The 18,379-nt window shown below is 43.3% G+C and overlaps 2 protein-coding genes across 2 annotated transcripts in view; one reads left to right on the forward strand and one right to left on the reverse strand.

Moving 5' to 3' along the window:
* The window catches only part of LOC130929280 (calpain-5-like), a 43,425-nt gene that overhangs the window by 23,630 nt on the left and 1,416 nt on the right, over positions 1-18,379 (reverse strand). The window lies entirely within an intron of this gene.
* Positions 6,735-12,601, forward strand: ntn5 (netrin 5). The gene is made up of 6 exons (XM_057855400.1): positions 6,735-8,043; positions 9,663-9,851; positions 10,010-10,159; positions 10,301-10,351; positions 12,024-12,104; positions 12,174-12,601. The coding sequence occupies exons 1-6, from the start codon at positions 6,738-6,740 to the stop codon at positions 12,599-12,601; spliced, it is 2,205 nt and encodes a 734-aa protein (XP_057711383.1). The 5' UTR covers positions 6,735-6,737.

An 18,379-nucleotide genomic window follows, 5' to 3' on the forward strand; every position in this document is an offset into this window, starting at 1 on the left:
GCTGGAATCTGCTCCATGTGGAATAACACACACGCACAGATGCAGGCCAGGAATGTGTTTTGGGAATACAGGCGGCAGTGTTGGATTTCTCAGGACAATTGCAAATGAACAAAGAAGTCAGAGTGGTTACATGCGCCAACAGGTGTTGCGCAGCTTCCAAAATCGAGTCTTACGCGCTGGACTGTTAGACCTGGGCTGTTCGGAAACATAGCAATATTTAAATATTTAATTGACGCAGAAGTGGAAGGGCTCAGTCCGCGAGTTTCACACCTGTGATAGTCCGTTTCGTGGCCCCGTTACAGAAAAGAGTTTGGATTTTTAATAGGCCCGACGTGTTCCAGGCTGTAAACATGCCCGCAAGTTGTCAGCAGATATTCCTACCGGTCGCTGATCGGAAGATCGGCTCCCTGCTGTTGGAGACGATGTCATCAAGCCATTATTTGCTTATTTAAGACGACTGCGGCATCTCCAAATCTACAGTCCCTGACAAAAGTCTTCTTGCTTATCCATTTTGGAGAAACAGTTGCTAATAACTAGGGCTGTCAAACGATTAAAATTTTTAATCAAGTTAATTACAGCTTAAAAATTAAATAATCGTAATTAATTGCAATTCAAACCATCTATAAAATATGCCATATTTTTCTGTAAATTATTGTTGGAATGGAAAGATAAGACACAAGATGGATATATACATTCAACATACGGTACATACGTACTGTATTTGTTTATTATAACAAGAAATCAACAAGATGGCATTACCATTATTAACATTCTGTTAAAGCGATCCATGGATAGAAAGATTTGTCGTTCTTAAAAGATAAATGTTAGTACAAGTTATAGAAATGTTATATTAAAACCCCTCTTCATGTTTTCGTTTTAATAAAATTTGTCAAATTTTCAATCAAAAAATAAACTAGTAGCCCGCCATTGTTGATGTAAATAATTACTTACACAATGCTCATGGGTGCTGAAGCCTGTAAAATCAGTCGCACCCAAGCGCCAGCAGAGGGCAACAAAACTCCGAAAAACACAACAAGTACACATTTAACTGTGCTGTCATTTTAATCTGTTTGAGTGGGGCATGTGCGTTAACTGCGTCAAATATTTTAACATGATTAATTAAAAAAATTAATTACCGCCCGTTAACGCAATAATTTTGACAGCCCTAAAATTAACATGTTAATAACCTCAACTATCCAGGAATGCAAAAATTAACATTAGTGTTAAGACCACTCAACATTGTCTAAATAAAGAAATGAAATATAACTGAAAAACTCCTTAGTCAGGGAATAACTAGGGTTGTTCCGATCATGTTTTTTTGCTCCCGATCCGATCCCGATTGTTTTAGTTTGAGTATCTGCCGATCACGATATTTCCCGATCCGATTGCTTTTTTTTTTGCTCCCGATTCAATTCCAATCATTCCCGATAAGTTTTCCCGATCATATAAATTTTGGCAATTGTTAATTGTAGGGCTGCAGCTATCGATTATTTTAGTAGTCGATTAATCGATGAACTAGTTAGTTCGAATAATCGAGTAATCGGATAAGGAATATAAAAAATTAAAACACATAAGCTCACCACCAATTGGTATAAAAAAAATAAATAAGGATCTATGTACAACAAAAGAACAATTGGCTAACTTACATAGCAAAAGTCCGCTAGCTTAAATGCTATAAGATACTAAAGTTTTTTTTTTTTTTTTTTTTTACAGTGCTGTTAACAATTGGTTCAGACACATATTCCCACAAAAATTGGCTAAATATACTTTTAAACTCAATCACGAATGCATGAAAAAAACATTAGCTCAAACAAAAACTTAGCTTAGTTGGTCTTAACAGGGAGAAGCTGGATTCAGCCATGTGAAATGAGGCAGACTAGAGGGCAGTGTATCCACCAAAATCAGTAAAACTAAAAGCAAACACTTTCAAAACAAACCATTACAACGCCACTTTAATTAAACGAATACTCGAAGCAGCAAAATTTAATTCGAATCTTTTTTTCTAATCGAATGCTCGAGTTAATCGATTAATCGTTGCAGCACTAGTTAATTGCGTCAAATATTTTAACGTGATTAATTTAAAAAATTACCGCCCGTTAACGCGATAATTTTGACAGCCCTACTAATAACCTGACTTTTAATGATTCAATTGGTTTCAGAAATGACTCATATGAAGGCAAAGACCCTCCCAAATGATGTTGAATGTTCAAAAATATATTTGTTTCATATTTATTATTTATTCAAGACATAAAGGTCAAATTTTGGCAAGACAAAGGTTTTGTTGCCTACAGAAAGTAGTGTGAAAACGAACAAAAAATGTACTTCAAATACAAAAATATGTTACATAACATAAGCGAATTAAGTAGTGGTGCTGTGAGATCCAAATGTTAATATTTTTGTATGACTTCCATGGGCAAGGATTCATACAATTTATTGATGAAGTCATCAGGAACATCAAAGAAAGCAGTCTTGCATGGCTCCCAGAGTTCTTCAACATTCTTGGGTTTCGTCTTCCATGCTTCCTCTTTCTTCCTACCCCAGACATGCTCAGTGATGTTCATGCCTGGTGACTGGGCTGGCCAGTCCTGGAGGATTTTAATTGAAGTATGCGATGGAGCACCATCCTGCTGCAGAATTTGTCCCTTTTTATGGTTAGGAATGTAAGAGGCAGTTAAAATTTTTTTGATATTTCAGATTATTTATGTTGCCTTCCACCCTGCAGATCTGTCGCACTCCCCCATACTGGATGTAACCCCAGACCATGATTTTGCCACCATGGATGGTGAGGGGCATAAAAGTTGTAAATAGAATTTGGAAAAAAAAATACAGTTCCCTGGAAATTTGCCAAAAACTTTCTCATTCATTTTTAATGGGATGCAACGTTGGCTCAAATTTCCTATTCACTTCCAATGGAGTTTCCAATGGAATTTTCATTGCATTGATGCCATTGACGGCCATGTATGTCAAATGTATTGATGCCAGTGTACTTGGATTCCATTGACATATATGTAAGTCAATGCCATTGACGGCCATGGACGTCCAAATTTCCTATTCATTTTCAATGGCATTTACTTTAATGTCATTGACGGCCATGTTTGTCGATTCTATTGATGCCAATGTACTTGGATTCCATTGCCGCAACTGTAAGTCGAGGCCATTGACGGCCATGGACGTCCAAATTACCCATTCATTTTCGCTGGCAAGAAAAAAATGTTCCAAAATCAACAGGAAATGAGTAGATATGACTAGGACACGCCCCCCAAATGACCTGATATGACCAGGACACGCCCCCTAAATGTCCCCAAATGACCTGATATGACTAGGACACAGCCCCAAATGTCCCCAAATGACCTGATATGACCAGGACATGCCCCCAAAATGTCCCCAAATTACCTGATATGACTAGGTCACGGCCCCAAATGACCTAATATGACCAGGCGACGCCCCTTAAATGTCCCCAAATTACCTGATATGAATAGGACACGGCCCCAAATGTCCCCAAATGACCTGATATGACTAGGACACGCCCCCAAATGTCCCCAAATGACCTGAAATGACCAGGACACGCCCACTAAATGTCCCCAAATTACCGGATATGACTAGGACACGGCCCCAAATGTCCCCAAATGACCTGAAATGACCAGGACACGCCCCCAAATGTCCCCAAATGACCTGATATGACCAGGACACGCCCCCCCAAATGTCCCCAAATGACCTGATATGATCAGGACACGCCCCCTAAATGTCACCAAATGACCTGATGACTAGGACACGCCCCCAAATGTCCCCTAAAGACCTGAAATGACCAGGACACGCCCCCCAAATGTCCCTAAATGACCTGATATGACCTAGACATGCTCCCTAAATGTCCCCAAATCAACAAGAAGTGACCTGATATTGTCCCCGAAATGTCCCCACACCAACCTGGGCGGGGCTAAGATCTGTATCTCCACACAGCAAAGACCCAGAGTAATTTCTCCAGAAATTGTAGTCTCTTGTGTTATGTAAGATATTTTTGTATTTGAAGTACATTTTTTTGTTCAATTTTCACACTACTTTTTGCAGGTGACAAAACTTTTGTCTTGCCAAAATTTGACCTTTATGCCTTCATTAAATGATAAATCTTTTTTCAGTGAAACAAATATATTTTTGTACATTCAACATCATTTGGGAGGGTCTTAGCTTTCATATGAGCCATTTCTGAAACCAATTGAAAAATTTAGTCAGGTTATTAGCAATTGTTTCTACAAAATGGATAAGCGACAAGACTTTTGCCAGTGACTATAGACCAGGGGTGGGCAATTATTTTTCCCCAGGGGCCAAATGAGAAGCAGAAAATATTGTGGAGGGCCGGACCAAAATTTGAAATCTACTCGTTATTAATTTTATTTCAACATTGAAATAAGTAAATTGTATTGTTTACAGAAGCTGGTAAGAGTATGTGTTATTGTTAGATAATGAGAGAGTGAGGTTGTTTTACAAAAAACCTGAATTTATTCAGTGAAAACAGAGGTAAGTTTGCTACATTTTTGACTGCTTTTCAGTCACATTACCACAATGCTTTATTTTTAACTTTCTATAACGATACCACAATAATGTAACATAACTCAACATTTTTATCAAACTGCCAAACAGTGCAGAACAAACATGTTTCAGTATTTTTTTTTCTTCAGCGAGAGAAATCTAGCCTCTGTTGAGCTTTAACAAGAGCATCAAGGTCAGGTTGAATGTTTGAGGTGGAGATGTGAAGCACATCTGACAGATGGTCTTCAGTCAGAGAGGACCTGTACCTGGATTTGGTAAACTTCATTACTGAGAATGTTTGCTCACATGTGTAGGTAGAAAAACACCAAATAAACACCAATTTATGCTCAGCGTCAAGTTCAGTCACTTTATCTTGCATCCGTTTCAAAAGTCCTACTATTTCCCGGTCAGATTGGGACAACCATCAGTAGTGACTCCTACCAGTTTGTCCCATTTCAGTTCAAGCTTGTCCATGCATGCGTTTACCTTGAACAAATCACTCCCCGTGGTTGTTCCTTTCATTGATCTCACTGCTGCCAGCTCCTCCGTAATCGTGAAATCCTGTGTTATTCCTCGGAGAAACACGAGTAACCGCGCCGTGTCGCGGACGTCACAGCTCTCGTCCAAAGCCAAGGAGAAAAAGTCAAAACTTGCTACTCCACTTTTTAGCTGAAGTCGGAGATTCTCCGCGATGTCCTCCACCCTTCTGGTCACCGTTCGCCTGGACAGCGGGACTTTCTCAAATGCTTCTTTTTTCTCCGGATATATTAGTGCTGCAGAGTCCACCAAGCACTCTTTCACAAACTCTCCCTCCGAAAACGGCTTACAGTTTTTAGCGATTTTATGAGATATCACAAAGCTGGTCTTGGTTGCTGCATCCCGGGCTGCATATAGCTTGGTAAAATAGCCTTGTTGTTTTTCTAGCTTCGCTAGCAAATCTTCAGATAACCGCGCTCTTCCAGCCTCAGTCAGATGTCCGTATTTTTCTGCATGCTTCGTCTCGTAATGCCTACTCACGTTGTATTCCTTAAACACGGCGACCTGCTCACCACAAAGTAAACACACGGGTTTACCACCGACGTCTGTAAATAAATATTTAGTTGTCCATATTTTTTTTAAAACCACGAACTTTAGCGTCCACGTTTCTTTTTTTGGCGTATGCAGACATTTTAGGGTTACCATTGAGTTGCTGCTAGTCACATGCACTCAGACTTGTTTCAGTACCTGGACGTAAATGACGTACGCATGCCGTAAACAGGTTTCAAAGTAAAAGCCCGGCTGTTTTAGTCCACGCATTACGCACAATTTTGAAAGTAGGTTTTATTTTCTTAAGTCCAAGCAACCTTTCGCGGGCCAGTCAGAGTGGGTCCGCGGGCCGTATTTGGCCCGCGGGCCGTAAAATGCCCGGGTCTGCTATAGACTAACAATTGCAGTGTTTGTTGTTGCTGAGTTAATTGGTCATACGATATAGACAGGTGCACGTCCCCGCTACCTCGGGAAGCCTCATATTTTGGTCGCTAATTGAGCAAGATGACGAGACGGGTCAAGCTCTCGGCCCCCGTCTTCTCCCGGGGGTCGGGTTTGCCTCCGGACTTTGCTGTCAGTGTCAGACGCTTGTTAGGGTGTCATTCATCTCGCGGAGAGCGAAGGGGACAGGTGACACGCGAGCTCGGAATATCAACGTGGAGAATTTTGCGAGGTGACTAAGCATAGAAGCCGGGAATGGAAGGTAATCTGAAGAGGAAGTCCGTTTCGGGGCTCGATTGTTGGTTTTGTCTGCATTCCAAAAGTAATTCTCAAGTGGATGAAATCTTGACAGTTGGATGAATTACACTCATCACCAGCTGGAAGAGGCAGGAAGAGATTTGTTCACACTAGGGACCAAAACAATTCATGTTTGGGGCTCAAGCAAGATTTCCATCTATAAATCATTTTCCCGCAACGTGAGCGTGACCGCCGCTTGTGTTGTGGGTCCAAAAGATTACAGGCGCGCACACCTCAGCTCGATTGCACGCCTGCAAACCGCGGCGGTTGCGGAGAGAGGAAGACCCATAAACGGGATGGATACGCTCCAGCTCGGGGTTTGGCTCCAGCTGTCAAACATACTTTTCAGTGGTTTCAGATAAGCAGTTAGGAGATGTCATGTCAGCTTCGCCAAATCTGGTGATATTTTCTCAAGTTGTTTTGTTATTGTCCTCGGCAGGCTGGATGACATGATGTTCCGAGCCTTTTCCCTTGTCCCTTCCACCTCCTACTTCATTGTTTTCCTCCTCCTTTATCTACTTCCTCGTCCCCTTCTATTCTCCTCGCTGTCCCCACGTCCGCTGAGTTGGACTTCGCCCCACGATCCCTGCTACCACCCGGACGGCCGCCCTCGCCACTGTCTGTCCGAGTTCATCAACGCCGCCTACGGCGTCTCTGTCAACGCCAGCCGTTCTCTCCCGGGCTTTGATTTTGATAGCAATGTCAGCACTTTGACGGATCTTCACAATCCACACAATCTCAGCTGCTGGCAGGCTCAAGGCAGTCGGGACGGTGGGGACTGGGTACTCACTGTGCCACTGGGTCGTCGCTTTGAAATCACGTACATAAGTCTGCAATTCTGCCGTCATGGAGAGCCCTCGGACCCCATTTCAATCTCCATCTTCAAGTCCATGGACTACAGGAACACTTGGAGGCCGATGCAACATTATTCCAGCGATTGTTTGGGGGATTTCGGCCTCCCAGCCCAGACTGTGGCCCAGACCAGACACCAGGAAACAGAACCGCTGTGCTCCGATCCCCGGCCCTTGCAGAGGCAGCGGGGCGGTACGGTGCTGGCGTTCTCGGCCCTCGACGGACGCCCGTCATCTCCGGATTTCGACTATAGTCCCACCTTACAAGACTGGGTAACGGCTACGGATATTCGCGTCGTCTTCCACCAATCGGGAAAGAAGAAGGATAGCTCGACAGAAGGACGAGGGCAAGACCGGTCTCTCAACTCTGAAATGACCACGCCGAAGAAAACCGACAAGGTTCGAGGGAGAGGTCATCATAAGAATGGAAATAATGTAACCAGCAAGGAAAGCGGGGACGCGTTCAGCTCAGACGTTTCCCCAAAAAAGGGTACGACGACTCGAAAGCTTCATCGCAAAAAGGAGGGCAACCAGTTGCTCCTTTGTCTGGACAGCGACTGTAACTGGACCGTGGAGGGACGCCACAGAGAGACCAAAGGACGAGAATTGAGGAAACGGAGAAACAACCATCCCAATGCTCGCCAAAGCTCCAGAAACCTATTGGAGGCACCGCGAGTGCCCCCTACCGCGGTCGCCCTCCCTCCTCTGGTTCTCTCGGACCTGCAGGTAGGAGGCCGCTGCAAATGTAACGGACACGCTTCCAAGTGTCGCCGCGATGATGCGGGCCGAGCCTCGTGCGTGTGCGAGCATCACACGGCCGGCCAGGACTGTGATGTGTGCGAGGATTTCTACTTTGACAGACCCTGGCATCGGGCCACGCCTACGCACCCGAACCCTTGTGTGGGTGAGTCTATGGATGCTTATCACAAATCTAACTCGCAACCTGATTAAGTCTTACAGTGGGGCAAATAAGTATTTAGTCAACCACTAATCGCATTGCGAGACAATGTGGAAAAAAAAAAACAGAAAATCGCATTATTTGATTAAAAAAAAAAAAAAAAATTGTAAATCATGGTGGAAAAAAAGGTATTTGGTCAATACCAAAAGTTAATCTCAATACTTTGTTATGTACCCTTTGTCGACAATAACGGAGGCCAAATGTTTTCTGTAACTCTTGACAAGCTTTTCACACACTGTTGCTGGTATTTAGGCCCATTCCTCCATGCAGATCTCCTCTAGAGCAGTGATTTTTTGGGGCTGTCGTTGGGCAACACGGACTTTCAACTCTCTCCACAGACTTTCTATGGAGTTGAGATCTGGAGACTGGCTAGGCCACTCCAGGACCTTGAAATGCTTCTTACAAAGCCACTCCTTTGTTGCCCTGGCTGTGTGTTTGGGGTCATTTTCATGCTGAAAGACCCATCCACGTCTCATCTTCAATGCTCTTGCTGATGGAAGGAGATTTTCACTCAAAATCTCTCGATATATGGCCCCATTCATTCTTTCCTTTACACAGATCAGTCATCTTGGTCCCTTTGCAGAAAAACAGCCCCAAAGTATGATGTTTCCACCACCATGCTTCACAGTGGGTGTGGTGTTCTTTGGATGCAATTCAATATTCTTTCTCCTCCAAACACGAGAATCTGTGTTTCTACCAAAAAGTTCGATTTTGGTTTGATCTGACCATAACACATTCTCCCAGTCCTCCTCTGGATCATCCAAATGCTCTCAAGCGAACCGCAGACAGGCCTTGACGTGTACTGGCTTCAGCAGGGGGACACGTCTGGCAGTGCAGGATTTGAGTCCCTGAGGGCGCATTGTGTTACTGATAGTAGCTTTTGTTAGTGTGGTCCAAGCTCTCTGCAGGTCATTCACTAGGTCCCCCCCGTGTGGTTCTGGGATTTTTGCTCACCGTTCTTGTTATCATTTTGACGCCACGGGGTGAGATTTTGCATGAAGCCCCAGATGGAGGGAGATTATCAGTCGTCTTGTAAGTCTTCCATATTCTAATAATTGCTCCCACAGTCGATTTCTTTACACCAAGTGTTTTACCTATTGCAGATTCCCAGCCTGGTGCAGGTCTACAATTTTGTCTCTGGTGTCCTTCGACAGCTCTTTGGTCTTAGCCTTAGTGGAGTTTGGAGTGTGACTGACTGAAGTTGTGGACAGGTGTCTTTTATACCGATAATGAGTTAAAACAGGTGCCATTAATACAGGTAACGAAAGGAGCTCGTTAGACCTCATTTGAAGAAGTTAGACCTCTTTGACAGAAAGAAATCTTGCTTGTTCGGAGGTGACCAAATACTTATTTTCCACTCTAATTTGGAAATAAATTCTTAAAATCAAACAATGTGTTTTTCAGTTGTTTTTTTTCACATTCTGTCTCTCATGGTTGAGGTTTACCGATGTTGACAATTACAGGCCTCTCTAATATTTTCAAGTGGGAGAACTTACACAATTAGTGGTTGACTAAATACTTATTTGCCTCACTGTATTTCCATTTGTGTTCACCCCTTTCCCTAGCGTGCGAGTGTAATGGTCATTCCGACAAGTGCCGCTTCAGTATGGAGGTGTTTCAGCAATCTGGGCGGCGCAGCGGGGGCGTTTGCCTCAAGTGTCGCCACCACACGTCCGGACGCCACTGTCAGTACTGCCACAACGGCTACACCCGGGACCAAAGCAAGCCGCTGCACCACCGCAAGGCCTGCCAACGTCAGTGTCTGCAAATGCCGTCGCGTGTGTTTATGAAATGGCGCAGCTATTCGGTACCTTGCTCCCACTTGTGACTCTGCGACCCTGTCCTTTGCTGTTTAGCGTGTATCCGGCCGCGGCTATGAATGATCCTTTATCCTGGTTATTCCCTCCTCCAGCTTGTCAGTGCCATCCCCTGGGAGCGGTGGGTCGCTGGTGTAACAACACGTCGGGTCAGTGTCTGTGCCGACAAGGGGTGACCGGCCTCAGGTGCAACCGCTGCGCCCCCGGATATAAACGGGGCACGTCGCCTCTGCGGCCCTGCGTCTGTAAGTTGATCCAAACATTTACACTTTTACAAGAGCTCTGGACAACATGAATCGGTGGCTGGCAACTTCTTCATGCTCTGTTGATTGTAAAAAAGGACCACACGTACAAACTCAAATCTCTGGCGTTGTTTTTGGTTGCAGTGATTCAAGAGGTCGCTCCGACGCCGGTCTTTCAGCCTCAATACAGCATCGGTGAGGACAAATGGATTGACACAGGAGAATTTTTACAGCATATGGTTGTTGCGGCACTCATGGGAACGGCAAGGTCAACTGTTGGTCACAGGATACTGTGAGGGCAAATAAAAGCGGCCTTGCTGTCAGTAACAAGGCGCAAGTGTTCAATGTGTGATACAAAACAGTCGAATAACATGAAAAAAAATTGGCAGACATTGACATCATTCGATGTCTAATCCAGTTGAACCTCAAAGTTGAACTAGAGTGGTATGAAAAATTATCTGAAACTTTTGGAATTTCTCACATATGTGCATAAAATCACCGTTAGCTGCCCTGCCCACTATAAAACACACACCTGGTAAGAAATGTTTTGATGAGAAGCATTGCCTGATGTGCATCATGGCTTGGTCAAAAGAGCTGTCTGAAGACCTGCGATCAAGGATTGTCGATTTGTATAAAGCTGGGAAAGGATACAAAACCATATCTAAAAGACTGGATGTTCATCAATTGACGGTCAGAGAAGTTGTCTAAAAATAGAGTTTGGCACGGTTGCTTCTCTCACAAGGAGTGGCCGTCCACCAAAGATGCGACAAAATTTCAGCGCAGAATACTCAGAGAGGTAAAAAAGAATCCTAGAGTATCTGCTAAAGACTTAAAGAAATCACTGGCAAAGTCCAATATCTCTGTGCGCACATCAACTATATGTAAAACTATGGCCAAGAATGATGTTCATGGGAGGACTTCACAGAGGAAGCCACTGCTCTTTTAATGTTCGCAAAAAGGCAATTGGACACTCCCCAGAAGTTTTGGCATCATATTTTGTGGACTGATGAAACCAAAGTTGAATTGTTTGGAAGTAACACTCAAGGTCATGTGTGGAGGATAAATGGAACAGCTCACCAACATCAATGCCTCATCCCCAAGCATGGTGGAGGAAGCATCATGATTTGGGGCCGATTTGCTGCCTCAGGGCCTGGACAACTGCCAATCATTAATGGAAGAATGAATTCATGAGTTTATCAGGATGTTTTGCACGAAAACCTGGGGCCGTGTGTCAGCCAGTTGAAGCTAAAAAGAGGATGGATGATGCAACAAGACAATGATCACCTTCAACTGCAGAATGGTTTCAGAAGAACAAAACACGTTCTGGAGTGGCCAAATCGAAGTCCAGACTTGAACCCCATTGAGATGCTGTGGCAAGACCTAAAGATAGCGATTCATGCTAGACATCCCAGGAATCTGACTGAACTACAGCAGTTTTGTGAGATGAATGGGCCAAGATTAGTCCTGAGCAATGTCCCAGACTGATCTGCAGCTACAGGAAGCGTCTGGATGAAGTTATTTCTTTCAAAGGCGGGTGGCACAAAATATTAAATGTGATAGTTCACTTATTTTTACCCTTTGTGTCATTGTTTGCGTACTATCCTCACTAAAATAATGACAACCTATAAATGTTTGGGTGGTTTTGGTTAAAGCAGACACTTTTTTTCATCCGTGTGATTTTGACAGAGCTCAGATTACATCACATTTGATGCTGATTTTATGCAGAAATGTGAGAGATTCCAAAAGGTTCACATACTTTTTCATACCACTGTAGATTGGATGTCTAAAGAGTGAGCTAGTGGACTTTGCGTTATTAAAATGACATGTCAAGGTCTGGAAAAATGCTAATGCTAACTGTCCCCCACAGATGAGGAGTGTGTGTCCCACTGCCAGCCATCTCAGGGGAAAGTCAGGATGAACTTGGACACCTATTGCCTGAAAGACTATGGTTGGTTTCTGTATTTCAACTGTTGTTTCTGTTGACAAGAAAAACTGACAAAGTGTTGGTCTGTGTTAGTGTTAAAAGTGCAGGTGAAAGGAAGGGAGCGTTCCGGTCCCTGGTGGCAGTTTTCCATCTCCGTTCAAGTGGTTTTCCGCACGGGTTCCCCCTCCCGTATACGTAGGGGGCCCCAGTCCTTGTGGGTCCCCGACCGGGACCTCGCCTGCGGCTGCCCCGCCCTCCACGTGGGCCGGACATTTCTGCTAATTGGTGCCGACGAGGACGAGAGGGGACGGGCGCCGGACGAGAGCCGGCTGGTAGCCGACCGCTCCACTCTGGCCCTCCAGTGGCGGGAACACTGGAGCCCTAAATTGAGGGGCTTTCGAGGGCAGGACAAGAGGGGACGCTGTCTCGACAGACCGCCCCAGCAACGAGGGAAACCTTCGGAGCCGCCGACGGGATACGTGCCCCCTCACCTGCGAGCTAACGCGGACGCCAGTAGCTAGGCCGTCGACGATTCCACACAGGGTCACCCATGAACAAAAGGCATGAAGCCATATTTAGGGCCCGAGCCCTAAGCGTGCGAGAGCCCTATTGTAATGCAAAGGCAAATGAAAATGGCCAATATGGAGGCCTGAACATGCACAAAAAGTCATCAAAATTTGCATATACATGCGGCTTCGCGAAAAATTATTAATTTTGCAACGTTGCAAAAAAATGTAACAAAAGGGTTCAGTGTCGGTCCCTTGAAATTTTAAAAAAGGCCTCCCCATTTAGGATTTTTCAAGGTAGTATATTGAAATTCGGGGAGTCGATACCTTGTGCAAAACTCCAAAAAGTCTCTTCCACCCATATTCCAAACCCAACAGGAAATCGGATATTTTTGATCGAATGTGAAATTTTTATCGATATACAGGGTGCACATTGGAGACCTTGTCACAGAGGGAGTTAGTTGGAGTATCTTCAAAATTGGTGAGACTGTTCAGGAGATATAAGAGATCTTAAGTATACAAAATGGTGAGGTTTCATTCAGGGGCCTGAGCTGGGCAAAGTTGGCCATTTTTTTTTTTTTTTTTCACAAAACGACAAATTCAGTAAATGACTAATAACTCCTTGACACAACATTCAGTCTTTTTCATATCTGGCATGTATGTGAGGGATCCCAGCCGGAACAAGACTGCATTGAAATACTACCAATTAGGCCTGGCGCCCCCTAGTGAGAACAGGAAATGCCCTTTTTTAAGAGACCGGCTCCTCCTGGAAGGGAAAAAAATCAATTGACCTCAAACCTCAGGGGAGCCTAAAGACATGTGTTCTGGTGCCTGATGAAAAATATTGAGGTTTGGTTGAAGCAGAAGGGTCCAACAGGAAAGTGAAAATGACTGTGAACATTTTGTCTTTCCACAAATTTTGAACATAACTTGGAAGATATGCAACATATGTGCACCAAACTCCCGTGCTTGTTGAGAGTCGTACCCTGAAGGGTCTTGCAGGGGTCATTTGCATCAAACCTACAGCGCCAACTAGTGGCGAAAAACGTTGTGAAAAAAATGTAACAAAATAGTTCAGTGTCTCCCCCTTGAAATTTTAAAAAAGGCCTTTCTCTTTAGGTTTTTTTCAACATAGAGCAATGTAATTTGGGGAGTCCATACCTTATGCAAAGCTGCTCCAAAAAGTCTCTGCATCCATATTCCAAACCCAACAGGAAATCGGATATTTTGGATTGAATGTGAATTTTTTATCGATTTACAGGGTGCACATTTGAGACCTTGGTGACTAGGGAATTAGTTTGATCCTCCTCTAAATTGGCGAGGCTGTTAAGGAGGCATATGATATGTTAAGTTATCAAAATGGCGTGTTTTCATTCATGAGTTTTACCTGGGTGCGGTGCCAAATTCTGCCTTTTTTTTGGCAAAACACCAAATTCAGAAAATGACTAAAAACTCCCTCATACAATGTTCAATCTATTTTATATCTGGCATGTATGTGAGGTATCCCAGCCTGAACAGGACTGGATTGAAATATTACCAATTAGGCCTGGCGCTAAAAATGCCGTTTTTTACAGGACACGCTCCTCCTCCAAGGGAAAAAAAATCAATTGACCTCAAACCTGCATAAGGGGTCTTAAGACATGTTTTCAGATGCCTGATGAAAAATAATAAGGTTTGGTTGAAGCAGAAGGGTCCAACAGGAAAGTGATAATGGCCGTCACCATTTTTTCTCTCCACACATATTGAACAGTCATAACTTGGCAGATATACAAGATATGTGCTTCAAATTTCCTGTGCTTAGTCAGAGTCTAACCCTGAAGAGTCCTGTAGTGGTCATTTGCATCAACTCTGTAGCGCTAACTGATGGAATTTGGGGCCTTTACATGCTCGAAAACTCACCACAATTTCTCATACCAAAAAAAGAGGTGAGTTTCAAGCATCTTAGGTTCTCATTCGATAATTAAAAGGGGGCGATCTGCCACCACCCCGACCTGCGTGCCGTCCTAGTTTGCGTGATGTCCGAGTTGCGCTGAATTGCGAGGGCCCGTTCAGTCCTGCTTGCAGGCCTAGTTTACTTTTTTTAACGTTCTTCGCAATCATGTGACCGTTTGTCGCTAGTGGACATCCAAGCCATTTGAAGTGGAAGGGCTGGCGAATGACCTCATTTCGATCCACTGTGAAAGTTTCTGAGGTGTGAGCTTAATCATAATGGAACTTTTTACCGGGGAGTTTATCACTAGTAGACGTCTCTGGCTGTCAACGGCAGCCAACGAGTCGATACTAATAAGCGTCTTTGTGCTTTTGTCATAAAGTTTTGACATTTTGAACAGTGTTCTCCGTATTTATTGGCATTGTAGTTATTGTAAATAAAAAAAGGAGGAGTCAATATCTGTATTTGTACTTCTTGTCAAGAGTCAAGAATCTGCATTGGACAAAGTGATGATTCTGGAACCTTTGTTTGGTGCCGTTCCAGTGAGATTTACCAAGATGACTGCCTGAAGAAAACATCAAAATTGCAATTGCAATCATCAACTACATTGAAACTATACTGATTACTCTAGGGCAGGGGTACCCAAACTACGGCCCGCGGGCCACATTTGGTCCGGCCCCCTGAACATTTTTTTTTTTTTTGATTCAATAGTGTTATTTATTTCCTGGCTTTTTCCCCAGAAGAACCCAGAGAGGATTATTTGGTTATTATTTAGGGCTGTCAAACGATTAAAATTTTTAATTGAGTTAATTACAGCTTAAAATTTATTATAATAAATCGCAATTCAAACCATCTATAAAATATGCCATATTTTTCTGTAAATTATTGTTGGAATTGAAAGATAAGACGGATATATACATTCAACCTACGGTACATAAGTACTGTATTTTTTTATTATAACAATAAATCAACAAGATGGCATTAACATTATTAACATTTTCTTAAAGCGATCCATGGATAGAAACACTTGTAGTTCTTAAAAGGTAAATGTTAGTACCAGTTATAGAAATTTTATATTAAAACCCTCTTAATGTTTTTGTTTTATTAAAATTTGTCAAATTTTCAATCAAAAAATAAACTAGTAGCTCACCATTGTTGATGTCAATAATTACACCGTGCTCACTCATGGTACTAACCCATAAAATCAATTGGACCCAAATGCCAGCAGAGGGCGCCAAACACCAAAAAACAAGTAACAAGCGGAAATTACATTGGACTGTCATTTTAGTCTGTTTGAGCGGGGCATGTGCGTTGATCGCGTCAAATATTTTAACGTGATTAATTTAAAAAATTAATTACTGGCCGTTAACGTGATAATTTTGACAGTTATTTTAGTTACTTTTCTTCCGTGAAGAATCCAGAAAGTGTTATTTGATTGTGGCTTTCAGAAAAACAATACATTTTGACATTTAGGCACTCCTGTAATTGTCACACTTTTTCTGTTACAAACTGACCCGGCCCCTCATCAGAGAAGGGAAAAGCTATGTGGCCCTCACAGGAAAAAGTTTGGGGACCCCTGCTCTAGGGGTTGTATCACCATGTTATTTTGCTACGCAAAGTTGTGTCGGCGGGATTAGAGCGCCTCATTGTTGACCCCGAGTGCGCGCAAGCTAGCTCAAGCTTCGGCTCGTCAGCTTTAAACGCCTTGGTAGCCAAAAACCGAGAGGCCGACATGACTTTGCGTGTAGACGAGGGCTTCGCGCCGGTGTTAGCTGCTGTAGAGCGCCTCGTTGTCACGTGGTGGAAAAGCCGTCGGGATAAATTCCGTCGACAAACATCATCACTCGATGTGTGCGTGTTATACAAAAAGACAGATGGGAGCTCTCCTATTTAGAGTCGGGGACGGTTGCCGATTGGCCGCGCCGTCATTGGCAGGAAGCAACAAAGTGCATACGGGTCATGTCTGAGAGGCAAACTATCTACCCTTCGGTGTGTGTGTGTGCACCTGCCACACTGGGCCTGCAGGAAGCACCTGTCAGTGGTCGTCTCCTCTCGGCAGCGCCCGATGACATGAGCGTTTGATCCCCCCAAAGTCCCCGAAGGCACACACTTACACAGACACTAACAGACAACTTAAGCCTGGCTGGCGCGGAACGGACCACGTTGTTCACACGTCGCCCCACGCAGAAGGACATTCGACGACCCCCCCAAAAATACAATATTTCCCCCAGATGTTTTCATTCGACCAGATCACTGCAAACTAGGGCTGTCAAATTTATCGCGTTAACGGGCAGTAATTAATTTTTTAAATTAGTCACGTTAAAATATTTAACGCATGCGCGGAACGACCCACTCACGCATTGCTGAAAACAGACTACAATCGCGCCATTTAGCCGATCGATCGGGTCCGATCACGTCATTTTCAAAGTATCGGAATTGGCAAAAAAATATCGGCCATGCATTTTTTTAATATACGTATATATATTTTTTAATTAAATCGTTTTCTAATTGTATTTAACGTTACAGACATAATATGTTACACTCATCCAGAGTCTTTAGTTTAGACTTAAGGTAGGGTTATCAAATTTATCCCGATAACGATAGTAATTAATTTTTCAAAAAAATGTGTCACGTTAAGATATTTAACGCAATTAATGCATGCGTTGCACGACCCACTCACGCATTGGCGCGCTAAATCTGTAATGGCGCCATTTTACCTATATAGAGAGATAAAAGGCAGCGTAAAATGAGTAGAGTGAATTTTGGCAGCCTTTGGAGCCTTTTTTTAATAGGTTAAGACTTACAATCCCTTTCCCTACGATTAGAAATATCATGGGAAGCAATTTGGGGAAGCAAATAAGCACTTGATAATTTTCTTAACATCTTATGTTATTTGTTATATAACATATCATAAGATATGTTATAGAAATCCACCAGTGTCCTCTCCAGGCTTGCTTGTTTCGAAAATAAGCTAATTTCACCTCACTCAGGATTTCATCTGAATCTATTTCACAGCACGAAATTCTTTCGACAGGGCGTGCGATTCCGTGATTGCGCGCGAATGAAACGAGTGTCACAGTTAAACTTTGCACATGTTGAGGGGGAAAGGTCAAAGGTCACCACCCAGGGCTTGAAATGGCATTGGTTTCGGTTCAAATCAAACTAGACAGAGTTCATTGTCTCAAACACGAAGCCGCGCTACTGGTCCACCACCTGGACGTCCCGCGGTTAATGTTACTCGCTTCCACCCCCCTCGCCCGAGAAAAAAAAAAATCAAAGTTAGTCACTTTGCTGCCGTAAATCACTCGAGCGTAATATCCATAGACGAGCAGTGGAACTTAACAAAACTCCTTCGCCTTGTATGGACAAAGGAATCATTTTATGAGTGCAATAAACCCTTGGACAGAGGTGACAAAAGTACTAGCGCATTGTATCGAAGTATAAATACTGTTCAGAAATTGGTTTGATTTGATGCTGCAGTCCAAGTGGAAATGTTGCGATGGCGGGGATTGAACATCCCATATTAACAGAAGTACTCCAAAAGTATTATAAGATTTACGGCTCAAATTTTTAAAGAAATTATTTTGTCTGAAAGAGCAAAACTGTTGTATGGTATTCTTCGGACTATTAGGCTGTTTACTAAAGATGCACGATAATATTGGTTACCGATAATTATCGGCCGATAATGGCAATTATGACATCGCACCGATAATGCAATCTGATAATGATATACAGTACTTTTTGTACTATATCAAATTTGTCCAGTTCTGCGTCTGCGCTTCAAGCCCACCTAAAGGCATTTTTGTGCAATTAAGGGGCATGTATCCACCCAAATCAATAAAACCAAATGCCAACACTTTCAA

The sequence above is a fragment of the Corythoichthys intestinalis genome, chromosome 13 (assembly GCF_030265065.1).
Source record: "Corythoichthys intestinalis isolate RoL2023-P3 chromosome 13, ASM3026506v1, whole genome shotgun sequence".
In the NCBI taxonomy this organism is placed as follows: domain Eukaryota; kingdom Metazoa; phylum Chordata; class Actinopteri; order Syngnathiformes; family Syngnathidae; genus Corythoichthys; species Corythoichthys intestinalis.

What these genes read in the sequence shown, in the direction of transcription:
- ntn5 (XM_057855400.1), top strand. Translation starts at nt 6,738, where the DNA reads ATGATGTTCCGAGCCTTTTCCCTTGTCCCTTCCACCTCCTACTTCATT. An exon ending in GCCTCTGCGGCCCTGCGTCT is followed by an intron (nt 10,160 to 10,300) that starts GTAAGTTGATCC and finishes TTTTGGTTGCAG; the next exon opens with TGATTCAAGAGGTCGCTCCG. An exon ending in CTATTGCCTGAAAGACTATG is followed by an intron (nt 12,105 to 12,173) that starts GTTGGTTTCTGT and finishes GGTCTGTGTTAG; the next exon opens with TGTTAAAAGTGCAGGTGAAA.